General features: G+C 38.4%; 1 protein-coding gene across 1 annotated transcript in view; it reads right to left on the bottom strand.

Annotated features, from left to right (window-relative positions):
* The window catches only part of RFC1 (replication factor C subunit 1), a 79,697-nt gene extending 64,053 nt beyond the window's left edge, over window positions 1–15,644 (bottom strand). Inside the window, exons 1-2 of the mRNA XM_019413987.2 lie at window positions 15,536–15,644; window positions 414–542 (exon numbers count right to left, since the gene is read on the bottom strand). Of these exons, the coding sequence (XP_019269532.1) occupies window positions 414–542; window positions 15,536–15,538 (132 nt within the window). The 5' untranslated portion in view covers window positions 15,539–15,644. The remainder of the gene's footprint in view (window positions 1–413; window positions 543–15,535) is intronic.
* Window positions 15,645–27,838: the final 12,194 nt, after the last annotated feature.

The following is a 27,838-nucleotide window of genomic DNA, read 5'->3' as shown; positions in this document are numbered from 1 at the left end:
ACACAAAGTGGAACAATATTAACTCAGACACACTATTGTAGCCATCACCTGCTTTCTACAGTGACAATGTACCTTAACTTCTCTGAGGCCCAAGGAAGACAAGGAAAGAATAAAGCTTTCCTCCAAAGTTTTCCTTCACCAGAAGTCCAACACCTTTCACTTGGGGCTCATGTCTTTAAGAATAAACTTTGGTCTTAAAATACAAAGTTTTAACAACTGAAAAGGGTTCCATCTCTCCTATAGGAAAACAAGCAATGAATGCAGGAAGCTGTATTAATTAGAAATATACTTGTCTTCTTTCTCTGCAAAATGAGTTGAAATCTATATTCATTTCAGACTCGCATAATATCAAGTCTAGGAACTGAGTTCATTTAACTTTTTATACAATTCAATACGGTATCTGGAAAACTGACCTTGATTTCCTTTATTCCTTTCTTTGCTTTTAAAGTTTCTTCAGCAGACTTTGTCTTCTCATTCTTCTTCACTGTGTCAGTCACAAGTTTCTTTCCACTTGGTATAACCCCAAAGAATTTCCGAATATCCTAAAAGCAAAAATGGACATGCATAAACAAACATTAACGGCACAAAATGTGAATTTCACTTGCAAACGGGGACACCTGTACACACACTGGTTTGCCCTCAGCAATTTCTTCACAGTGCAATAACTCCACCATGTGCAGCAGTGTTCTTTTCACGTGCAAAAGTTTACTGATAAAATTACCTGGGTTAAGAACCCTTCGCCTAATGAAAAATAGTTATTAATTCTCAGAATTTGGCAAAAGCAGGACAAAAATGAGCAATGAAATTGTTCTTAACAACAGCATAATTACTAAAGAGGCAAGTCATATGCGCATATTCATCCCACCTCCCCAGGCACAGTGAGAGAGAAGACAAATGTTGAAGAGTACAATCCTTGCCCATGGCATTTATACTCCAGTTTGAAAGAAGGATACCTTTCACAACTCTGATCATTTAAGGCTTAATAACTTAAAACTTAATCACTTAATAACTAAAAACCTTGAAGTTACTCTTCTTTATAGGATTTTTCCAAATTCTGAAGTAAATATTTTATGCTTATTACAATATTCTCTTTAATTGCTCTATCCCTTTGTGTTAAGCTGAAATCAAATTAATCATAATGAAACATTTACAATGTAATTTACAATTAAAATCACTCACTTTTATCTTTTGCATACATATTCTTCCCTACCCTTTTAGATTTTAGCTTTGAACACGGGACGGTGTAGAGAACAGGAATAGATCTTGGAATCAGAAAGCCTCAGTATGAATCTCTACTCCACTGCTTTTTATGTGTGACCTTGGGCAGGTTACTTTAATCTGATTTCTCATCAGTAAAGTGGGACTAATACTACCTACACCTTATGAGGATAATTAATGCTGGCTCAGTAAAAAGCGTCCCTTTCCCTCATTTATGAACTATTATTCCTTCATATCACTGAAACGTCTCTACTTACAATTATCTCTGCTCCCAGGCAAGGATATAAGGAACACAAAATAATGAGATCTGAATAAGGATCTGAATTCCTAAGAACTGGGTTCAAGAGCCAAGTGTTCTCCTCTTCCTATCTTACGTTCCTGAGTTTTCAATCCTTTTAACCTGTTCCCTGTTCCTCTCTTTATTGTGGTGAGCAAAATGCCTGTTGAAAGTACTTTGCCGGGGCACCTGGGAGGTTCAGTCAGTTGAGCATTGACTCTTGATTTCAGCTCAGGTCATGATCTCAGGGTCATGGGATCAAGCCCCACTTTGGGCTCAGCACTGAGCATGGAGACTGCTTAAGATTCTCTCTGTCTCTGTCTCTGTCTCTCTCCCTCTCTGACCCTCTCCCCCACTCGTGTGCTCGCTCGCTCTCTCTCTCTCAAATACAAAAAAATTCTTAAAGGTACTTTGTGAGGTGTAAGAAAGTTAACAATTCTTTCCTAGAACCTGGCAGTAAATATCATACTCTTAAAATGTCACAAATCCCAAATAAGCATGTTATGCACACACAAAAATAGCTTTGTGTCTAAGCAAATAAACAAAGCAGATAAATGAGGTACACAGACACTAAATTTCTTTTAAAAGATTATAGACCTCTCTGATTTTATGTTCTCTTTTGTAACCTGCTTAACACAGAAAAGTCACAAATCCATCCTAATAAAATCTAAGTCTAAAAAATATTGTTTACAGAATGAATACTTCACCTATGAGGCTAAGACATTTGTGTCAAGTGCTAAATAAAGAAAAATAGGCAATAAAGAAAGGCACAGTCTTCCATATAACTTACAAAAAACTGGGTTTGCGGTTGACAACTATTTACTTTATTGCTTCTGGAGGAAATGACAGTTTCACACCAGAGTTTCACTTTTAAAATTACCAACTGATTTTTCATTCAAATGGTGGTGACGGTTTGCACGCATGCATGCACCCTTACACACAGCACAACACATGTACCATGGAAATACCAAAACTGAATATTAATAATCAGGTCAAAGTCACTGCTGGTTTTCAAACTGTATTAGGCACACAAACGCTTACAACCACAAAAGAAAACAAAATATAATTCAGGAAATGGAATGGTTGGTTATGTTAAGGCTCTCTGACTTTTGTGTTTCATACTCAGCATTGTTACTTTTCCTTCCTAACTAATCCTTTCTATTCACATCCCCTTTCTCTTCCTTTTCTTTATTCTACCCTACTCTCTCACTCCCCACACCCTTATACTCTGATGGCAGCAGAACAGTCAAATAACAACATTCTGATCTATCCCAATGCGCACTGAAAATCTAAACTTTTGGAAAAGAATTTTCATCACAAGGAAAGCCAATTAACTCACACCTTTTAGGATTATCTCCAATGTGAACAGCCATCTTGTATATAAACATCTAAAAGACAAGGGTCACTAATTTGGCCTTAGAGAGTGACTTCACTTTACCCTTCAATTAACATTCCCTAGTCTAGTACTCCCAGTTTTCAAACATTTCATGAAATGGCGAACAAGTCTAGTGGCTAATCATACTTCCAAATAATAGATCTAAACATCACTCTTGGGGCACCTGGGTGGCTTAGTCAGTTAAGCACCCAACTTTGGCTGAGGTCACGATCTCCGGGTTTGAGAGTTCAAGCCCCACATCAGGCTCTGTGCTGGCAGCTCAGAGCCTGGGGTCTGCTCCTGATTCTGTCTCTCCCTCTCTCTCTTTGCCCCTCCCCCACTTGCACTGTCTCTCTCTTTCTCAAAAATAAACATTAAAAAAAATGTTTTAATTTAAACACCATTCTTGAATGCACAAAATAATTATTCCTGAGTATATGAGTAGAAGAGGGAACCGATCTTAATTTACTTTTATAATCTTGGCAAAGGGAAAGTCTTCTAAGTATAACATCAAGCCTAGAAACCATCCATAAAGGAAGACAGATCTGACTACATAACAAGAAAAGATGCCATAAACAAAAGTTAAAATACAAGTAACTAACTTGAAAATATCTACAATATATGGTGTATATATAGGGTCCCTACAAACCAATAAGATAGCTGAGTAGAAAAATGAATTAAAGCTACTAGTAAGCAAATTATAAAAAATGCAAATAATCAACAAATAATAAGAGATGTTCAACTTCACAAATAATAAACAAATAAATTGAAGCTGGATTATTTTTCTCTAAATGTTAAAAGACTGATAATGCCCAGATTTGTCAAGGATATGGGGGAACAGATGCTCACAAACTATTCTGCTGTAAAAGTAAAAACTGGTATACTGGAGGACAAAAACTCATCTTGAAGACAATCAGCAATACTTGTCACAATTTTAAATGTGCATATCCATTGTCACAGGAAGTCCATTTCTAAAAGAAATGATAAAAGAAATAACATTATTTTTATTTGGGGAGACCAAAAAAAAGTAATTAACTCTTCTTATTTTCTTCTTCAACAGTTACTAGTTGAACAAGTAATTCAGGTCAAATAAGGCAAAAACTTGGGCAAAAATCACATCAAAGTTAAAACAAATTTTAGCACAGATAGCTAATAATAACAAGTTTATGTGCTTTTACTTACAGCTACTGGACACAGATTTCTCTCTCTCGATTCTGTGAGGTATATAAGGCAAACAGAATATCTCTGTTTTATAGATAAGTGGAATTAAGACAGACAAAGGCCTTCTATCCGTTTTGCCATTTAGTACCGGACACTTGGGATGAATTACATAACTTCTCTTCCTCTCAGTTTCCTCACGTTACCACCTGCCTCATAAAATTCCTGTGGGGATTAAGGTGGCACACCAAAAACCTCCACCACGGAACCTGGTCCTCCAAATCCCTTTCAGTTTTCCACTTGACCATGACTGCCCCTTCATAGTTTTCCTACAACTCTAAAGATCTATGCAAAGTAGCCATACCCCACAATTAGCAGTATGGCATTTCCCTTCTCATTCCTGACAAGTTTGTATGCTTAGAGGCGGGCACTGTGCCAGGGACTTAGAACACAAACAGGAAAATGCCCTCATGAAGCTACCTGGGAGAGAAATTAGTATATAAAGAATTAAATACAGGGGCGCCTGGGTGGCTTGGTCGGTTAAGCGTCCGACTTCGGCTCACGTCATGATCTCACGGTCCGTGAGTTCGAGCCCCACGTCGGGCTCTGTGCTGGCAGCTCGGAGCCTGTTTCAGATTCTGTGTCTCCCTCTCTCTCTGCCCCTCCCCTGTTCATGCTCTGTCTCTCTCTGTCTCAAAAATAAATAAACATTAAAAAAAAAATTTTTTTTAATAAAATAAAAAAAAAAGAATTAAATACAAAAGAGTGCTAAGACAGAGCTTCTCACAAAACTAGAAGACAGGAACAACTAACACAGACACCTTTCCAAAAGAAGCAACACCTGAATTAAGTCCTAAGATGATTAAATGAGATTTTTTTTTTTAAGTAACCTCTACCCCCAACGTGGGGCTTGAACTCACAACCCCAAGACTGAGAGTCACTTGCTGTACCGACTGAGCCAGCCAGACTATACTTTTGATAGTCATATAAATCTGAGTTTGAAGGCACTGCTGTTAAGTTCCATAGAGCAGGCCTAGCTCACCACTCTATCTCAAGCACAGGGCCAGCACTTGAGATAATGTTGGATGAATGCAATGGAGCACTGGCTGGCTCAGTCAGTAGAGCTTTTGAGTTCAAGCCCCACACTGGGAGTGATTACTTAATAATAAAAGCTTTAAAACTATACGTATCGGTTGAACACATGAGCAGTTATTTCTAAGGTCACTGACCTTTACATCTGGGCTCCCTCCAAAAGAGAGGTTCTTGATTATGTAAAATGAAACTCATGGTAGATGTGTTTTTAAAAAATTGAGTATTAACATAATCTTTAATTGAGATTAATTTTTTGCTATGACTTTACCTATTGCTTTTGACTTTAAGAAATTTTAAGTGGGTATTAAATTAACACTTACTGTGTATTAATTCTGAAATAAATTATTAAAGTTGACCTATAATTAACCCTTGAAATATGGTACTCTCTTGTCATATTATAATATTGTGGCTACAAAAAACAAAATAGTTTCACTCTTTCTACAATATTTCCTCTTCAAATTTGTTTTCGCCAAACTAATTATCTTTTAGAAATCATATATATCTCTACATATAATCAATGTTAATGATACAGCAAAGTCTAGCACTGGCCTCAAGAAATTCTAAGATACCAGTGAGTAAAAAAGAAGTGTGATCTGAAAAATTTTTAAATAATCACAGGTTCTATCCAGGAAGAATTTTAAGAACCTGCATCAAATTCCTCTTTATTCCTTCATTCATTTATTCATTCAACAAATATTCACTGAGAGCCTTCTATGAACCACGAACTCTTCTCGGTGCTTGGAATAAACAAAACAGACAAAAGTCTCTGTTTCTGTGGAGGTTTCATTCTACTTTTCTATTCTTGGTCTTTCTGTCTTTAGAAAATAAAGCAAAACACAGGAAATAAAGAACAGACAATATAAAGCACAGAAAGGGAAAAGAAATAGAGAACATATGATTATGGAAGTATCTGCCTCTCCTACTTGCCCTGGAATCTGCTCAGTCTACCTAAGAGGCTGCTCCCAAGAAGTGAAAACACCCAATTCTATTCTTGGTTGTGTTGAGGAAGATGTGTGAAATTCTGAAGCCATAATAAGTGTAATCACATGAGTCCGAGGCTACTCTTTCAATGAAATACTGTACTACAGAAAGTTTTCAGGTGTATCTGATCCAAAAGTACTAACCAACACCGGCAAAATTAAACAGAAAATGGAAATTAATTAATTTAGATTTTTAAAAAATAAATTCTCCTTCAAACATGCATACTTGGAATAACTGAAACATTTAAAACTCTTTATGCCTGATCTAATGATTTATTTAAACATTTTGACATTTTCACCACGGTTAATGTAGTCTGATTATGGTTTTTATTCATCCAGAAGTCAACTTTTTACAGCTGACTTCTGATCTAAAAAATCAAATTTATACTATTTCAATGAAGACTGAAATTAAGTTCAAATCGAAAACAGATCTACCAACCTAAATGTCCACTGACAGATGAACAAAGACCACATGGGGTTTACACACACACACACACACACACACATATATGTATTATAATTATATATATAATAAATATTATATTATATATGTAATAAAATACATATATATATATATTATTCAGCCATAAAAATAATGAGATCTTGCCATTTATGACAACATGGATGAACCTAGGGGGTATTATGCTAAGTAAAATTAAGTCAGACAGAAAGAAAAATACCACATGATTTCATTTATATGTGAAATCTAAAAAACAAACAAAAAGCACAAAAAGACCATAAATACTGAGAACTGGTGGTTGCCAATGGGAAGGAGGTTGAAGAGATAGGCAAAATGTACAAAGGGAAGTGGGAGATATAGGCTTCTAGTTATGAAACGAATAAGTCACAGGGACAAAACGGTACAGCATACAGAATACAGTCAATGATATTGCAATAGCATTTTATGGTGACACATGACAGCTAAGCGTGTGGTGAGCACAGCATATAGAGTTGTCAATTCACTATTTTCTACACCTGAAATGAATGTGTGTCAACTATACTTCAATTTAAAAAACAAATAATTGGGGGGCATCTGGGTGACTCTTGATTTCAGCTCAGGTCATGCTCTTACGGTTTGTGGGATCAAGCCCCACACTGGGCTCTGCACTGACAGTGCAGAGGCTGCTCAGGATTCTCTGCCTCTCCCTTGCTCGCTCTCTCTCTCTCTGTCTCTCTCAAAATAAATAAATAAATAAACAAATAAATAAATATTAAAGAAAATAAAAAATAATTTTAAAAAAATAGACCTACCACATAATAAATACTGTATTTCTCTAGGCTATATTACTTATTGTCATTAAATGTTCAATAGATTAGAGGGGCGCCTGGCTGGCTCAGTCGGAAGAGCGTGCAACTTTTTTTTTTTTTATGTTTATTTTTCGGAGAGAAAGAGAGAGAGAGAGAACAAGCAGGGGAGAGGCAGAGAGAGAGGGAGACGCAGAATCTGAAAAAGGCTCCAGGCTCCGTGCTGTCAGCACAGAGCCCAACACAGGGCTAGAACTCATGAGATCGTGACCTGAGCCAAAGTCAGACACTTAACCAATCAAGCCACCCAGGCACCCCAGCATGTGACTCTTGATCTCAGGGTTGTAGACTCAAGCCCCATGTTGCGTGTAAAGATTACTTAAATAAACTTTAACAAAAATGTTCGATAGATTAAAGTAGAAAGGGCTAGAAAAGATGTTTTCGTACCAGTAAATTTTCTATTCTAGTTAATTTCTCTTTTATTGGAAATAAAGTTTATTTGTACTTCATCAAATACTTATTAAAAATGTACCATGTGCCAGGCACTGTACAGCAGTTCCCTATCCTTGTGGCTCCTGTCCCTGCAAAACTTATACGCTAGTACAAGATGCTGTCAGTAACAGGTTGCCTATCTATTAATATCCAAAACATGTGCCAAGTAAACAGAGGCGTGTTCTTTTCACTAAACACACCAGGGTTTTGTTTTGTTTTTTACACTTTTGTGGATCTGACAAAAGCTATGAATATTTTCCACAGAAATATGCAAAAACACACTATAATAAAAATTTATCCCTGGTTCCTGGCACAGAGCTCCTAAAAACCTTGGAATTTCCTAAGTGACAGAAGTGTCTTCTGTTATTTACAATCAGTCCTTTGGATCACACCTAAGTTTATACTAATGAGGCAACGTAGGATGGAAACTGGTCACTAGAAAGGCCAAGAATGGGAACTCTCAGCCCCACTCCTAGTTCTACAGGGAGAAGAGGTGGACTGAAGATTAGATTATAAAGACTCTTGAATAAGCAAGGTTCGATGTTTGAAGAGCTTCTGGGTTGGTCAACATATCAAGTTGCTAGGAGGGTGGCATACCCAAAGACAGCACGGAAGCTCTGTACCCCCCAACCCCCCATATCTTACCCTACAAACCTTCTCCTTCCCTTTAGCTGTTCCTGAGTTGTAGCCACATAATAAACCGGTAAATATAAGTAAAATGTTTCCCTGAGTTCTGTGAGCCACCATAGCAAATTATCAAACCTGAGGAGGAGGTCCTGAAAAGCCCTGCCTTAGAGCCAGTCAGTCAGAAGTATAGGTGGACTAGGGCTTGTAACTGGTTTCTGAAGTGGGAGCCACTTTGTGGGACTGAGCCCCTTAACTTATGCAGTCTGCACTAAATCTGAATAGTGTTGGAAGTAAACTGAACTGTAGGACACCTAGTTAGTATCAAGAGAACTAGAGAACTGACTGATGGCAAAAAACACCCCACACATACAAAACTTTGCGTGTAATCTAAAATTCAGGGGTTTTCCCTGAAACCTACTAATGGTTCTCCATGAATCCGAAATCAAAAACTTCTGATCCACATACACTCAAGCTAACTCACATCCATCTCAACCTCCGTACCAAGTATATACACACTGATACCTCCTAAATCTCTCCTCAATCTCTCCACCCCACACCTCCCCTAAGTTCCATATCACGTAGCCAATAGTCTGCCGATACATCTCTGTCCAAATGCCCCAAAGATACCTCCAATCCATAATGTCCAAAACTAAGCTCGTATTTCTGTGGGACTTGCTTCTCTCCCTTTATTCCCCACCTCAATGCATGGCACCACCATTCACCCAAAACAGAAACCTGGGTACTGTTTTTCCTCCTCACTCTGACTCTCCACCTATTCATCCTATCTCTCAAATATTATTGTCCCCTTCCCTCTTTTTCTTTTGCCAATGCCCAGAGTCAAGGCATCATTTATTTACTTCTTTAATAAACCCTTAAATAGGACTTGCTCTGTGCCAAGCAATAATTTAAGCACTTTAAAAATATTTACTCATTTAATCCTCATAACAACCCTATGACTTTTTTAACTTCAACTCCAGAATTTAAAAAATTGAGAATGCCAACAAGATATTCTCTAGTAAAAGTTTTGAAATTTAAGATGCTCTTAAACGTAAGCAAAAAAAGACTTCTTGCATTTTCTACCTTAAGGTGTAACTAACAATTCTACAACACTATTAGAGAGAAGCATCACCTAGTAGGCAGCCCAAATGTAATTTTAACATACATAAGCCAAGACAAAATACCCAACTTTGCCAAGTACTCAAAAAAAAAAAAAAAAAAAAAAAAAATCTTGCATTTTTAGAGTCCTTTACCTGTACCAAGAAGTTTCCAACTTGGTTCATTATATAAATCCACTAGTAGAGTTAGAGATGAAAAAAAAATTTGCAGTAAATACTCCTAAACCCATACAGAAGTAAGCTTTCACTGACCTCTAGCTTTAGAAGGTCAAAGTACAAAAGCCACTATATATTTACTTTGAAGTATAATCAAAAAACTTCAAGTTACTTTTTTCCACTGCTGATGAGCTCAACCAACAAACAAGTTATATTTGCCTATCAACAATGCAAAAAGAAAACAAATTATGTCACTCTGTTCACTTATCTTTGAAAGGTACAGGATTTTATGCAAAGTAAGTATGGCAGTGCTCTGTAGAGTAATTGCCACAATGTATCTTGGCTTCACTTCTCTACTTTGAAAGTAACAAAGAGGGGCGCCTGGGTGGCTCAGTCCGTTGGGCGGCCGACTTCGGCTCAGGTCATGATCTCGCGGTCCATGAGTTCTAGTCCCGCGTCGGGCTCTGTGCTGACAGCTCGGAGCCTGGAGCCTGCTTCATATTCTGTGTCTCCCTCTCTCTGACCCTCCCCTGTTCATGCTCTGTCTCTCCCTGTCTCGAAAATAAATAAACGTTAAAAAAAAAAAATTTTTTTTTAAAGAAAGTAACAAAGAAATATAAATATTTCTGATTAATATTTTTTTTAACGTTTTATTTATTTTTTTTTATTTTTTTTTTTTATTTTTTATTTTTGGGACAGAGAGAGACAGAGCATGAACGGGGGAGGGGCAGAGAGAGAGGGAGACACAGAATCGGAAGCAGGCTCCAGGCTCCGAGCCATCAGCCCAGAGCCTGACGCGGGGCTCGAACTCACGGACCGCGAGATCGTGACCTGGCTGAAGTCGGACGCTTAACCGACTGCGCCACCCAGGCGCCCCTAACGTTTTATTTATTTTTGAGACAGAGAGAGACAAAGCATGCACGGGGGAGGGGCAGAGAGTGAGGGAGACACAGAATCGGAAGCAGGCTCCAGGCTCTGAGCCATCAGCCCAGAGCCCGACGCGGGGCTCAAACTCACGGACCGCGAGATCGTGACCTGAGCCGAAGTCGGCCGCTTAACCGACTGAGCCACCCAGGCGCCCCTCTGATTAATATTTTTAAGTCAACCACCAAATCCACAAGAAGAAACTGATTATCAGCAAACTTCACAAAACCTGTCCAAATATAAGAATCTTTTATCCTGAAAAACACTAATATACAAATTATATATTTGACTAATATACACAATGATTTAACTGGTAGCACAGGAGAGACAAGCTGTGGAATAAAGTATTTAAAACTATATTAAGGTCTTACACTTTGAAAGCAAAAAGTTGTTAGAATGCTTTCCCTGAGATCAGGAAAAAGATGCAACCACTACCATCACTTCTAGTCAACACTTGTGAAGGTTCCAGCAAAAGCATTTAGGCAATAAAAAGAGAGAGATAAAAGGCACCTAGATTGGACAGGATGAAGTAAAACTATCTCTATTTACAGATGAAATGATCTTATATAGAAAAAAATCCTAAGGAATGCACGAAAAAAACTATTAAAACTACTACATGAGTTCAGCAAGGTTGCAGAATACAGATCAATATACAAAAGTTTCTACACTTTTGCAATGAACAATCCAAAATTGAAATTAAGAAAACAATTCCATTTACAATATCATCAAAAAGAACAAAATACTTAGAAGTAAACCTAATAATAGTGTAAAACCTATACTCTGAAAACTATAAAACATTGTTTAAAGAAATTAAAGATGTAAACAAATGAAAAGATAGTCCATGTTCATGGATCAGAAGACATTCTATTGTTAAGAGGGCAATACTCCCCCAAATGATCCACAGATTCAACATCATCACTATCAAATCCCAGCTGGCTTCTTTGCTGATTCTAAAATTCATGTGGAAAGTCAAGGGACCCAGAACACACAAAACAATCTTGAAAAATAACAAAGTTGAAGAACTCATACTTCCTGATTTCAAAACTTACCACAAAGGGGGGGGGGGGGGAGGGCAGGCAGGGACTTACCACAAAACTACAGTAAAAATGACAGTGTGTTACTGGCACTAAGATAGGTAGGTAGGTAGGTAGGTAGGTAGGTAGGTAGATAGATAGATAGATAGATAGATAGATAGATAGATAGATAGAGGAAAAGTACAGAGAATTAAAAAAAAAAAATCCTCACACTTATGGTCACTTGATTCTTAACTAGAGAGCCAAGATAATTCAATGGGAAAAGAAATGTCTGCAAATGGTGCAGGAACAACTATCCACATGCAAAAGAATAAACATGAACCCCTACTTCACACCCTATACAAAAAATTAACTCAGGATGCCTGGGTGGCTCAGTTAGTTGAGCACCTGACTCTTGATTTCAGCTCAGGTCATAATCTCGGGGTCATAGGATGGAGCCCCACATCCAGCTCCGTGCTGAGCATGGAACCTGCTTAAGATTCTCTCTTTCTCTCCCTCTATACCCCTCTCTCCCTCCTGCTCACTCTCTCTCTAAAATAAAAAATAAAATTTAAAAATTAACTCAAAATGGATCAAGGTTAAAGGTGAGAGGTAAAACTTTTAGAAGAAGACAGGCATAAATCTTCATGACCTTGGATTAGGCAATGGTTTCTTAGATACAACACCAAAAGCTCTGAGGAAGTGATGACTGAGGCTTGAGTAATAAGAAAAAGGCAGACATGTGAGGAAGGATGTGAACAAGGAGATGAAATAGCAAGAACAAGAGCAGAGACAGAACCAGCCTAATACACTCAAAAGCCAGAGATAAGAGAGGTAGGTAGGGGCCTTATAGGTCAACTACTACTACATATGGCAAAAACTACACTATAATAGGGTGACAGCACTAGTCCAGGGGGAGCACTCATATAGTAAAACTCAATGCAAAAGGTATCTCCTAAAATGGAGCATGAAGCAACTCAGATGTATTTAGACATGACAGCTCTTCAAACAGGCTATACTCTAGGTCTCATGTGTGTTTAATTCAACCTTATGCATATGTTCAATAAATTATACCAGCCAACAAATTACATATGCTGATTTCTTAAAAATGGCATCTCAGGTTTCATTCACATTTTGAGCATGTTATTAAATTCTTATAGCAACCAAATTGTTTACATGACTTCTTTTCTATTCTTTTTATCTTTAATTTTGTTTCAATTCCTTTAATAGACATTATGTTCACTCGGTTAAAAATTCAAGAGTAAAAAAGTCTGCTTCTGATCCTGCCTCTCAGACACATATTTCCCATCTTCAGAGGTAGCAAATGTTATCAGTTCCTTGTGTATCCTTTCACACTTCAAATAAAAGTGTGTATATTCTTTTCTCTCTTTCTCTGCATAAAGTGAAACTTTACATACTGTCCTACACCCTTGTTTTTTAACTAAATTATCTTGACAACTGTTTTATATCAGGGCATAAAGTTTTCTCTTTTTTAATGCTTACGGAGTATTGGATTTTGTAGATATAGTATTTTACCCCTTTATTGATAACTTCAGTTAGAAAATATTTAAGAAAAAAAAAAATGTAGCCCCCAGGGTAAGAGTTGTAAACGTCTATGGAAGGGCTTCAGAAGATATGCAAATTCTCTTAAATGTTGTATACATGCCCATATGTATTTCTGTGGGCAGAAAATTTGCATACCACTCACCACATTATCAAAGGGAACTGTGACCCAAAGTTAAAAACTACTGTATTACAATATAACTTGTGCCTAGGTGTTCAATAAATCTACACTGAACAGAATTTTAGTCTGGGGTTTTGCTAACTGTTGTACTAGAGACAGAAAGACTAAATTAAATACCAATGCAATCCAAAATTCTTATCTATGTTATAGAACCTTTCCCTTCAGCAAAGAGCAAAACTGACCCATCTGACCCCTACTTCTTTTCTTAGAAGAGCTCTGTTTTTCATCTGCATGCGAACAAAAGTACTAAGATAGAAAAGAACCAAAACTTAAAGTCCTTGAATGATCAAAAGTTGACTATATAAACCATTGTTCACTGTATCTGACAACATCAGAGGCATCTTTGATACCCTTAAACTATGCAATGTTCCAAAGTCCTTCCTAATAAAATTAGATCATTGGTAGTCACATAGTAGTATACCTCCACATGCTAGGTGCCACAAAAAAAGCTTTACAGGGGCGCCTGGGTGGCTCAGTTGGTTGAGCGTCCGACTTCAGCTCAGGTCACGATCTCACGGTTCGTGAGTTCGAGCCCCGCGTCAGGCTCTGGGCTGATGGCTCAGGGCCTGGAGCCTGCTTCCGATTCTGTGTCTCCCTCTCTCTCTGCCACTCCCCCATTCATGCTGTGTCTGTCTCTGTCTCAAAAATAAATAAACATTAAAAAAAATTAAAAAAAAAAAAAAAAAAGCTTTACACAGATTACCCTGTTTAATCCTCAAGCTAATCACTTAAGACAGCTATATTTTGCCCCTTTTTACAGTTAAGAAAAACACAAGCTTAAAAAAGTTAAAGTTAAGCTATTTACTTAAACCAAATAAAATCCACCACCACAAAACTACCAAATGGCAGAGCAAGACTAAATTATCGCCTTATTCTTAACCTTCAAGACTCCAAATGTCATCAACTTTCCACAATACTATAGTGCCTTAAGTCCAATATGTAATTATAATCATTTTAGGGAGGCAGTATAATGTAGTGGTCAGAAAAACCGAGGTTCTTACTCTAGTTCAACCACTTATTAGTTGTATGACAAACTGTTTAAACTCTAAAAGCCTCCTTCACCATCCATAAAACTAGATTGCTGAGAGGTTTAAGTGAGAAAAGGTATATAAAACAAACAGCTTACACACTGATATTTGGTGCAAGGTGGCTATTATTTTATCCCTTTTTTATGAGAAAAAAACACTAAGGGCTGCAAGGTTTCCCAATGTGGCATAAAAATTTTCCCTCCAGGATGCTGGTGTTGTGATAAGGTAAAAAATAGTTGAAAAAATTACGTCTGATTATGAAGTAGATTCTGGCTTAATCATCATAAATTGTCCTTTAAATATTTCAAACACATATCTGTATCTATTTCCATACCAGCATGAACGTCTGTTTTAATACCTGCATAATCATTTCACGCTCAATTGATATGCTTTATGCACAATTATACAGAGGTGTGTTTTTATAAGATTATTTTTAACATCAGGTGATAAGCGATGACAGCTGTCAGATATATTGTATCTGTCTTTACCTCCAGTGTTGTTAGGGTTTGTTTTTTCCCCCCCCCCGGTAAACCGTGTTATCCCTTTGGCTTCTACCAATTCATTTAAACAAAATAAAGCATCCTCCCTAAGCCTTCGGTCTCAAACGGCTCTGTGATGAGCGTTTCGTGGCGCTATTAATGACGAAAGTTCAAGGCCTAACACAACTTACAAAAAAGGAAAGTTTGTTACATTTTTCTCCGCCTTGAACGAGGGCTTGAAATCAATGCTTTAAGCAGGACGCAAAGAGAGGTTTCGGGCAACGCCAAACAGGAAAACAACTTTATCGCCAAGCCCCCAAATCACCTTCTTTACTCTCTTCCTTCCTCCCTTCCCCCAAGAGTAAAAAAAAGTTAAACTGCGGCGCAGCACCAAAGGCATGAGCGCAGCCTGCTGCCGAGAGCAGAAACCCCGCGGTCCCAGGAAAGCTGTGCGACGAGTGCCAGATTTTTGGCCCCTTCCGTGCCTTCGCTCCCCTCCGGAGCCCCGCACCGCCGTCCTCCCCCACCCTGCATTCCAAAAGTGCCCGGTCCACACCCAGCCTGCAAACTCTCCCGAGCCCCCGAGCCGCAGAGCCTCCCCCAGGGACTCACCATCGCAGCCCACGGACTACGGCGCGGGCGGGCAGGCCGGTGGGCTGGGGAATCCGTTACCGGGACTCGGGATCCATTCGCGCCAACAACTTCTCCCGCGAAGTGGAAGGTGGTGGGGGCCGCGGCGCCCGGTGATGACGTCAGAAGGCGCGCAGCTTCACTTTGGCCCAGGCGGGAGGCGGGAGGTGCGACGTCGGCCCAGGTGACGCCCCGCAGGCCCGCGGGCCGCTGCCATCGCGAGGAGGTACGCGACCGGGGTCCGCGCGCAGGTTTGCGCCTTGGGCTTTTGGTGGGAGCCCTCAAATGGAGCTTCCGAGGTTGATGTACTAAGGCGGGCAAACCGGGTTTCTCCCAATTACACGTCTCTAGGGTGCACTGCCTTACACCAGCTTTCAGGTGTTTCAATTACCACCAGCGATGAAGATAAACATTTCAGATGTCGGTTTTGCACATTACATTTTAATATCTATTCTGAAACAAGAATTTCACCGGAGAGTAGTTATCCCGATTTTTTTTTAATGTTTGACCCACCGAATTGGAGTTTCTGCCTGCCAAGTGGAAACCCACAATTTTAAAACCCGAGCTAAAAGACCATTTTAAATGTTCATTTTTGATAGAGAAAGCACGAACAGGGGAGAGGCAGAATGAGACAGAATCCCAAGCAGGCTCCACCCTGTCAGTGCAGAGCCCAACACTGACTCAAACTCACTAACCCAGAGATAATGACCTGAGCAGAAATCAAGAGTCGGACGCTTAACCCACTGATCCACCCAGGCCCCCTAAAGGACAGTTTCATACTGTGTAATTCCAGAACAGAAAAGACTTTGGTAAAATCATCTAGTCATCAACACCCACTCCACTTTATAAGTGAAAAATATAAGGCCCGAACAAGCTAAAGGGTCCACAGAAGGCTCTAGGGCGTCTAAATTCCCAAACCTGCACTAAGTTCATCAGAGCAGTTGTGTGTGTGAGACCAAGGCATAAACAAGGTGCATCACAGAAAAACAATGATCCCAAAAGCTTTGGGGTAATCAAGTTTCATATTAATAGATAAGCAACTGAATTGTGGAGTAGAATGCGACATTTGCATACAATTTTAAGAGAAAACACGGGACTCTAAGGAGTTTAGTGGAGAGAGCAGTATCTCCAGGTTTGGCCCTAGACTTTCAGATCTTTACCCACCCATCCTCCCCTTCAGGTCTTGCATTTTATCACACCAATATCTCTACAACGAAAGATAGCAAAGCCTCTGGAATACAACAGAGGTTAAAGGTGGAGAGCCTGTATTTATCAAATGCCAATGTAATATGTGCCAGGCATGCAGCTATGGACTATCCTAGTTCAGCTCATCTAATAGCCGCCGTGACACTAGCTACTATTATTCTCCCCAATTTACAAAGGAGTAAACTCTTACTCCTGAACAGAGAGAGCCCTGTTGCGTCAGACCATCTGCAGCCAGTATGGTAGGGTTCCCAGCCCCACCACATGCTATGGGCAAGATACTATGCCTCAGTTTCTTCATGCATAAAATAAGGATGATAGTAGTACTTCATAGGGTTATTATAGAACATTACTCTTGGCTTAAGATAATAATATTTTTGTCAGCTATTACCATTATTGTTACACAAGGCTAGGTATTATCAAGGGAGATAGATATAAAAATGAACTTATGCACTCCATAATTTTTTTAATGTTTATTTTTGAAAGAGAGAGAGAGAGAAAGAGAGAGAGAGAGAGAGAGAGAGAACAAGTGGGGGAGGGGCAGAGAGAGAGGACAGAGCATCCAAAGCAGGCTCCTCGCTGACAGCAGAGGGCACAATGCTGGGCTCAAACTCACGAACCATGAGATCGTGACGTGAGCCTAAGTTGGACACTTAGCCGACTGAGCCATGCAGGCGCCCCTTGCACTCCATAATTTTGCTTAGGGAAATACTTGATAGGGGAGGAGGGGTGTCATTAGAAACTGAAAAATCAATGAAAACTATGAACCTGCTCTCCATAAAAATGTACACAGCAGGGCGATCACAAATTTTGCTTATAGTCTCAGAGGATGTAAACCAATTCACAATGTCCATTGTGTTGCAAATAAGTAAATAAGATATATATTCAAAGTTTTACATATCTTTTATATAACTTCTAATTTTTGTATTTCTTTTTTAGCATTTGAAGCCTTCCCTGAATTTAGCTGAGACTTAAGTCAGAAGCCTGTAACTTCCAGAAAGATACTGAATTTGTTGGATTGTTTTCTTTAGGAACATTTACTTGGAAATATTCTACCTCAGAAATGTACCAGATTAAAAATGACTGTATATGCTTTGATACTGCTCCCCTCACCTGAGCTAACCTGTGTCTGATTTGACAGTTCCAGACATAAGCTTTAAGAGGACTAGCACCTCCTACCTTGCTCTACTGGACCCTTGAGCTCCCATGTAAAGCAAGAGAAGGGGCCAGCTGAACCCAGGATTACAGCCATCTCCACTCGGTACCAGGCTTGTAAGTGAAGCCATCTCGGACCCACCATACCAGCTGCCGGTGAAATTCTAAATGACCCCAACCAACACTATTAGAGCAGAAAAATCACCTAGTCAAAACTTGCCTAAATTCCCTGACAGTAGTGTGAGTGTAATAAAATAATTGTTCTTTTAAGGTGGTAACTTTTGGGGTAGTTTGTTGTGAAATGATAAGTAACCAGAACAGAAATATTGTAAAGAACCCAAAACGGAACCATGAATAAACATGAACAGAATATTCATGCTTATTTTCTCTGCTGGGGTGGTTTTTACCCATGCATCATTCAACAGATACTTATTGACCATCTACTGTGTGTCAGCACTTTTTTATGTGCTTGCTGGGAACCCACAGTAAATAAGACAGACAGCCCCAGCTTTCCTGAAGTTTATATCTTTGAGGAAAAGAGAAAAATAAATAAGTAGACAAAAATAAAGTCTGTATTTTCAGAGAAGGGTAAGTGCTATACAGAAAATGAAGCAGGCTTATGAGATAGAGGGTACCTGGGGAGGAGGGTGTGGAAGTATTGTAAATAAGTGATCTAAGAAGGAGACATTGAGCTGGGATGTGGATGTTGAGAAGGGGCGAGCATAAAGGCCGTAATATGATTGTAAGTTAAACACATCCAGAGAATAACCAGAAAGCCAGTTTTATGACTGGTGCAGAATTCAGTGGAAGTGATAAGACATTAATTTGGGCAGAGGTGAAAGGAGAGATCCTCTGGAACCTTAGGCTCCAGCAAAAACTTTTAATTTTATTCTAAGTGTCATGGGAAGGCTTTATAAGATTTTAAGCCATGAGATTACTATGGTCCCATCATTCTTACACTTGGTATTTTATGACAAAAAAGAAAAAGAAAAAGATTACTATGTGTTTTAGGGCAAAATATGATACCCATTCGTTTTCCATGGAAGAGAAATCTAAAGAGTGCTAAAAAGATTACCAAATATAGGGGTGCCTGGGTGGCTCAGTCGGTTGAGCATCTGACTTCGGCTCAAGTCATGATCTCATGGCTTGTGAGTTTGAGCCCCGTGTCGGGCTCTGTGCTGACAGCCCAGAGTCTGGAGCCTCTTCAGATTCTGTGTCTTTCTCGCTCTCTCAGTCCCTCCCCCACTCACATTCTGTCTCTCTCTGTCTCTCAAAAATAAATAAACATTAAAAAAAAAAGTACTTCCATCAAAGGTTTTTCCTCATGCTGTCTTTAGTTATTAGTTCAGATCTTCTTTGTGTAACTATTTCTCAAACCAGCTGATGAATAAATAAGACTAATAATTCATTCCAGAATGGCATTGGTAACAGATAATACAGCGATTGGATAAGCAGTGCAGTTTCCAGAATTAAGGGCATCTATTAAAAGCCTAAAATATTTTTAAAGACTTTTAAATAATCATTTGAGACCTAACACAGAGAAGACATATCTTTAAGGGATATATTATATATTGGATCTGATTACCCAATGCTCACTGGCCTTGTTCATCCTTAAAAGAAAGGGTTTCCGGGAAAGTTTGTCAACAAAGCCAATTTTGTGTGAAAGTCAAGGATCTCCTTCCCTCCCCAACTTAGGGATATATCTCTAATGGAAGAATTATTTCCATTCATTGAAGAACCCTTTACCACAGAAGTTAGAATATTGACATTAACATCTTTATTGGTACGTATCTAAACTTGTGAATAGTTGGATTATGCATATAATAATTGGCTGTCTTTCCATAACATATACAGAGAGTTAAATCATTGTCCTCCTAAAATGACTAAAAGCTTGGCATTAGCTAAAAAGTACATAATTTGAATTTTGGTCATCCTTTATAATCTAACTACTACCATGTGTAAGTAGAAAACAACTGTTCAATGTAAATTTTCAGTGTTAATACAACTGCGTTAGTTAACTTATCTATATTATGGAAATAACTCTTTACTTGAAGTCTCTTTAAAATCCTTTTCAGTCCTCTTTAAAATCCTGTCCCAGTAACAATAATTATATTGTCTTTCACATAGACTTTTATAAGTCAACAGAAACCAATCGAATTTTCGCTGTGCAACAACAAATGTGACTTTCTGCCCTCTGGATAAATATTAGCATGTCCTGCTTTGTCAGGGTTTATTGGAACATATTCCTTATAGAAAACAGTCCATTAGAATGTAGCTTATCCTTTTCTGCATTTATGGTGACTGCAGATCCAGGCCAGTGATGCTGACCTTGTAATCTGTTTATGAGCATAATCATTAAGTCATAATCTGTCACCATGATAGCACATATATTCTAATTTAGGAAATTAAGCTCTATGTCATTTATCTTAATTCTTGGATGATATTCAATTAACCTTCTTATATGATTATACTTTTGTAATCTAAATTTATATAAACTTGCCTGATAATTTTTATAAACTGTAAATAATAAAAAGTTTCTCCCAAGTATATCAGTGTCTTCACTTAAGTTAGGAGAAGAAACATTTATATTTAAAATAGTAAACTTAACAAAAATCATATAACTTTACTGTTGACATACACATTTGATTATATATCAATATAATCAAATATATTATTTGATTAAATAATACTGCTATAATATACCCATACAATCAAATACACATACTCTATCTCAAGTTGTAGATTAATTTTCTAAAATATTCATTGGTAATTTTAAGAGTGTTTATAGACAGAGCAACAAGAACGCCAACAGCATTTTGTAGTGATAATAGATTTTTTTTAATGTTTATTTATTTTTGAAAGAGAATGAGCAGAGAAGAGTCAGAGAGAGAGGAAGATAGAGGATCCAAAGCAGGCTCTGCACTGACAGCAGAGAGTGTGATGTGGGGCTTGAACTCACAAGTCATGAGATCATGACCTAAGCTGATGTCGGACACTTAACCAACTGAGCCACCCAGGTGCCCCTTTAGTGATAATAGATTTTTTTTTTTTTTTCAATGCTTATTATTTTTGAGAGAGACAGAGCATGAACAGGGGAGGGGCAGAGAGAGAGACACACACACAGAAACAAGCATGCTCCAGGCTCTGAGCTGCCAGCACAGAGCCTGACAGAGGGCTCAAATCCACAAACTGAGATCATCACCTGAACTGAAGTCAGACGCTTAACCAACTGAGCCACCCAGGTGCCCCAGTGATAACAGATTTTATGATTAGGATAATCTTTCATTCTCCAAACCCTACAAATCAAAGTAATTCCAGGATTTTTGTTTTTTGTTGTTTCATAGAAATAATGTGAAGTATAGCAAATAAAGGAAACTACCATCAGTTATTTGAAAATTAAGGATGACCATATACCTGGATATTATACGCCTTTAAGACTCTTGAGAATCTGAGTTTTCATAATATATACCCAGAAGCCTCATTCATATTCCAACAATGTTTGTGATAAAGAATATTTTGAATTTCCTTGGAAACCTCATAGATCATCTTTCTTGACATACAATTTAATTTTGTTAATGTTTATTTTTTGAGAAAGAGACAGAGCATGAACGGGGGAGGGGCAGAGAGAGAGGGAGACACAGAATCTGAAGCAGGCTTCGGGCTCTGAGCTGTCAGCACAGAGCCCGACATGGGGCTCGAACTCATGAACTGTGAGATCATGACCGGAGCCAAAGTTGAAGGCTTAACCAACTGAACCACACAGGTGCCCCTCTTGACATGCAATTTAAGTAGTATTGAATATAATCACTGTTTATACAGAGTAGTGTATATGAGAAGGAAAAAAAGTCTCGTAAATGAACACAAGTCCGAATAGAAAAGACACATGAGAAAGGAATTCCAATAAATTCATATCTTCCATAAAATATACAGCAAAAATCTTACTCAAATAAAGTCTAATCCATTGCCACAAAACAGACATAAGCAATACTTTTTAACATACCCATTTAAACTGCTAGTTGCTATAGAAAGAGCTACTCTTTGCTTTGAGACAAATAAGGTCAAGCGCTTCGGGCTCTCCATTTAAAACTATTACACCTGGAGGGGCACCTGGGTGGCTAAGTCAGCTAAGCGTCCAACTTCAACTTTGGCTCAGGTCATGATCTCACGGTTTGATTCGTGGGTTTGAGCCCCACCTCAGGCTCTGTGCTGACAGCTCAGAGCCTGGAGCCTGCTTTGGATTCTGTGTCTCCCTCTCTCTCTGCACCTCCCCTGCTAATGCTCTGTCTCAATGTCTCTCTCTCTCTCTCTCTCTCTCTCTCAAAAATAAACATTAAAAAAAATTTTAATATTATACCTGGTTTGATGTCTTTATATAAATATTATCATTAGCTCTGGGATGTGATAAGCATTGTAACTGGTAAAGTAGATACAGTAGATCACTAATAGCTCGGATTCCCTAGACATTTTTTAGAAAATGTTTAGTTTCAGTGGGATTTGCAAAACTTAACATTACTGTATGTTGAAACTCAGTACTCTCAGTACTATAAAAAAGAAAAAAGAAATTCACTACTGTAGTTGACTTTCACTGCTTTCCCTTCTACCATGTGTGCATAATCTAAATCTGATCATGAGAGCACATCAGACAAACCAAAATTGAGAAACTGACCAGGATTCATCAACAGTGTCAAGGTCATGAAAGACAAGGGAAGATTGAGGAACTGTCACAGATTGGAGAGAACTAAAACTGCATAGTAACTAAATGCAATGTGTGATCCTGGACAGAAAAAGGAAACATTAGACATTAGAAGGAAAATGGGTAAAATTTGAATAAGGTCCATACTTTAGTAAATAGTAGCATAGCATAGTATCCTGGTTTTGATCATTGTAAATGATTATGTAAGTTAACATGAAGCAAAACTGAGTGAAGGATATGTGTGAGCTCTACTGTTTTTGCAATGATGGATGCTTGTGGTTGAACAAATGGGATTGGAGGTAGGGAACAAGAATTTGTTTGGGAGCATGTTATGTCTGAGATGTTTACTAGACTTGGGATGAAAGAAATAGTTATGAGCAATGAAATCAGAAAAATGTTTATGTCTGAATAATATATAACATGGCTGTGAAGCTTAATGAAAAAATTTTTAAGCTTAATGAAATTTTAAGAAGGATTCTTTGCTTGAAAAAAATTGAAGATAGGGGCACCTGGGTAGCTCAGTCAGTTGAGCAGCCGACTCTTGATTTCCCAGGGTCATGGAACCAAGCCCTTCCTTGGGCTCCATGCTGAGCGTGGAGCCTACTTAAGACTCTCTCTCTCTCTCTCTCTCTCTCTCTCTCTCTCTCTCTCTCCCCCTCCCTCTCTCTTTCTCTTTCTCTCTTCCTATCTCTCCTCTCCCCAACACATCACCCACACACACATTCAAGCCATCTGTAAATTCTATTGGCTCTACCTTCAAAATATAACCAGAACCCACCAAATCTCATTACATCTACCACTACCATGCAGGTCTAAGCCACCGTCTCATCTCCCCTGGTTGTCATCTCTTGACTGATCGCCCTGATTCTACTTTTGTTCCACCTACAGTACAGTCTGAACACAGGATCCAGAGAGATTCTTTTCAGGTGTATGTTAGATCATGTCACTCTGAGCTGAAAGCTTTCCAGTGCTCCTCTTCTCAGTAAGAATATAAAACAAATTCCTCTCTATTCCCCTGCACCATGTGGTGCCATTACCTCTGTACTTACCGCCTCCTATTTGCAATCATTCCACTTCAGCCACAGCTCTTCATTATTTCTTGAAGGTTCCAGACAATTCTGTTTCAAGGACTTTTCACTCACTACTCATGATGTACCTGGAATGCTCTTCCCCCAATAGCTGTATGGATCACCCTCTCACCACCACAGTCTCTACTCACAGTCAAAGGTGACTAAGCACCAGCACCATGAGTGAGAGATCAGCAGAAAAAAAAAAAACAGATTTCAATTTCAGATAATTAGCAATTCAAAATATAGAACAGCTGTGTATGGAGTATCTACCAACATAATCGCAAAGAGTAACATTGTGTGTGTTGCACTTCGGTATAGGAAACAGAAATCATTCCAGATATTTCTTCCAGAAAAGGGTGTTGTTGTTGTTGTTGTTGTTGTTGTTGTTTTAGCAGGGAATTAATTTGGTACTTTATATGTTGGAGGGGCAGGGGCCGAAGAAATGAAGCGAGACACCATCACTAGACTTTTGGCTTTAAGGTTACATTTGGAAACTACAACTGTTGTCACAGGCATCTATTTAGGAAGATTGAATTTAACATTCGTACACTGACATTGAAAGATCTTCACAATATTATTAAGAGAATAAAGCATGTTGTAGAACACTGTATGGTGTGTGATTACATTTATGTTTTTTAAAAGTATGCAAAATTTGTGTGGAGTGTGGGTGTGTGTGTGTGTGTGTGTGTGTATAAGGATATACTCTAAATGTTAACTAGGGGAACCTCAACATTTTGCTCAATATTCTCTTATTTTTACTCTTTTAAAACCATCTCTTAATAATATCCAAAATATATAAAGAACTTATATAACCCATCACCAAAAAAAAACCAAATAATTCAACCAAAATGGGCAGAAGACGTGAACAGACATTTTCCAAAGAAGAAATAGACATGGCCAACAGACATGGAAAGATGCTCAACATCACTCATCATCAGGGAAATGCAAATCAAAGCCACAATGAAATATCACTTCATAACTGTCAGAATGGCTGAAATCAAAAACACAAGAAACAACAAGTGTTGGTGAGGATGTGGAGAAAAAGGAAAGCTCATGCACTGTTGGTGGGAATGTACACTGCTACAGCCACTGCAGAAAACAGCATGAAGTTTCTCAAAAAGTTAAAAACAGAATTACCATGTGATCCAGAAATTCCACTACTGCTGGAAAAGTATACAAAAACACAAATACAAAATACAAAACACTAATTCAAACGGCGCCTAGGTGGCTCAGTCAGCTGAGCGTCTGACTCTTGATTTCATCTCAGGTCATGATCCCAGGGTCTAGGGATCAAGTCTCGCATCGGGCTCCATGATGAGCGTGGAGCCTGCTTAAGATTCTCTCTCTCTCTCCTTCTGCCCCACTCCTCCGCTCACACTATCTGTCTCTAAAATTAAAAATTAAACACTAATTTTAAAAGATATATGCACCCCTATGTTTATTGCAGCATTATTTATAATAGCCAAAATATGGGAGCATCCCAAGTGTCTATCTATAGATGAATGGATAAAGAAGATGTGGTATACACACACACACACACACACACACACACACACACACTGGAATATTGCTCAGCCATAAAAAAAGAATGACTTAAAAAATTAAAAAGAAAAAAGAAAAAGAATGAGATACTGCACTTGCAATGACTTGAATGGATCCAGAGGGTAAACTGCTAATGAAATAACTCAGAGCAAAACAAATACCATATGATTCCTATCATATGTGGAATCAAAGAAGCAAAACAAATGAGCAAAGGAAAAAAGAGACAAATGAAAAACCAGACTCTTAACAGTAGAGAACAAACTGGTGGTTGCCAGAAGGAAGGTTGCGGGGCGGGGGGGGGGGGGGGGGGGGGTGAAATACGTGAAGGGGATTCAGACTGCACTTATCATGATGAGCACTGAGTAAGGTATAGAATTGTTGAATCATTCTATTGTACTCCTGAAACTAATATAACCCCGTAGGTTAATTATGCTTGAATTTTTAAAGTAAATAAAGATTTTTTTAAAAGCCACCTCTTAATAATTTGTTTCTAGTATTTTTAAACCATGAATTCTAAACAGAAACAGAAGTCAGGTGTCTCCTCAGATCTACTAATCAGTCTCCAGAGGTGGAGACTGAGCGTGTGTATTTTTTAAAGCTCAAGAAGTGATTCTGATGCACAACAAAAATTGAGATTGTGGAAAATGGTGTGGCAATTCCTCAAAAAATTAAACATAGAATTACCATATGATCCAGCAGTTTCACTTTTGGGTATATACTCCAAAGAAGTGAAAGCAGGGGACTCCTTCATAGCAGCATTATTTGTGTTAGCCAAAAGGTAGAATAAATGGATAAACAAATGGATAAACAAATGGATAAATGGATAAACAAAATACGGTATATACACGTTATGAAATATTATTCAGCCTTCAAAAGGAATTAAATTCTGACAGATGCCACAACATGGATGCACCTTGAAGACATTTCTGGAATTATGTACCTTACTTCCAGGCCAAAGCTTTCAGCGGATTTCCTCTCCAAATGCTGAGTGCAGGGGGGTGAGACTCCTGTGAGGCCTTAGGGGGTTGCAGAACTACAGACATAAGCACCCTAAATCTGTCAATCACTGTGGAGATGAGCCACCTAAAAACTGGGAACTCCTTCATCAGACAAATGTGTGACAAATGACCTTCTATTTAGGCCTTGACTTTGTATTTTGGAGTCTATTTGTACAGTATTATCCTAACTTATATACTTGCTTAACAGATTTTCAATGGCTGCTTATCTCTTTGAAAATGAAATCTAAATTCCAATAACATGGGGGGCCTGGGTGGCTCAGTCAGTTAAGGTTCCGACTCTTGATCTTAGTTCAGGTCTTGATCTCCGGGTTATTACAGAATAATAGTTTCATTGCCCTAAAAACACCTTGTGGTTCACTTATTCATCTTCCCTCAACCCAGTACCACTAATCTTATAGCTTCCCTTTTACTGTCTCCAGATTGTCATATAGTTGGAATCATACAGCATGTAGCCATTTCAGATTGTCTTCTTTCGTTTAGTAATATGCATTTAAGTCTTCTCCATGTCTTTTCCTGGCTTGATAGGTCACTTCTTTTTTATTGCTAAATAATATTTCATTGTATGGCTGTATCACATTTTTGTTTAGTTATTCACCTATTAAAGGACATGTTGGTTGCTTCCTAGTTTTGTCAATCATGAATAAAGGAGCTACAAACATTTATGTTCAGATTTTTGTAAGGACACAAGTTTTTAACTCATTTGGGGAAATACCACAGGTTGTAATTGCTAGACAGTGTGGTAAGAGTATGTTTTGTAAGAAACTGATAAGCAATTTTATAAGACACTTGCAACCTCTCTTCCAAAGTGTGTGTAACATTTTGCATTCCCACCAACAATAAATAAGAGTGCCTGTTGCTCACATCCTTACCAGCATTTGGTGTTATCAGTGTTTTGGATTTTGACCATTCTAATAGGTACGTAATAGTATATCATTGTTGTTTTAATTTGCAATTTCCTAATGATATATGATGTGGAGTATCTTTTCAAATGCTTCTATCCTCTTTGCTGAGGTGTTTGTTCAGATATATTGCCTATTTTCTAATTGCTTTGTTGTTGTTGTTGTTGTTGTTGTTGTTGTTTTAATATTTTTTAATGTTTATTTATTTTTGAGAGAAACAGAAACAGAGCATCAGTGGGGGAGAGGCCAAGAGACAGGGAGACACAGAATACAAAACAGGCTCCAGGCCCTGAGTCCAACACCAGGCTCGAACTCACCAACTGCGAGATCATGACCTGAGCCAAAATTGGATGCTTAACTGACTGAGCCACCCAAACACCTCTGTTGTTGTTCTCGAGTTTTAAGAGTTCTTTGTACATCGTAGATACCAATCCTTTAGCTGATATGTATCTGTTTTGCAGGTATTTTCTCCTAGTCTGTGGCTTGTTTTTTCATTCTCTTAATAGTCTTTTGCAAGGCAGAATTTTTTTTTTTAATTTTTTAAAAAAAAATTTTTTTAACGTTTTTTTATTTATTTTTGAGACAGAGAGAGACAGAGCATGAACAGGGGAGGGTCAGCGAGAGGGAGACACAGAATCTGAAACAGGCTCCAGGCTCTGAGCTGTCAGCACAGAGCCCGACGCGGGGCTCGAACTCACGGACCG

Source organism: Panthera pardus, unplaced genomic scaffold (assembly GCF_024362965.1).
Source record: "Panthera pardus isolate Hobbes unplaced genomic scaffold, ASM2436296v1 HiC_scaffold_13, whole genome shotgun sequence".
NCBI lineage: Eukaryota > Metazoa > Chordata > Mammalia > Carnivora > Felidae > Panthera > Panthera pardus.
The sequence above is the reverse complement of the archived record's forward strand: the minus strand, read 5'-3'. Positions and strand labels throughout refer to the sequence as shown.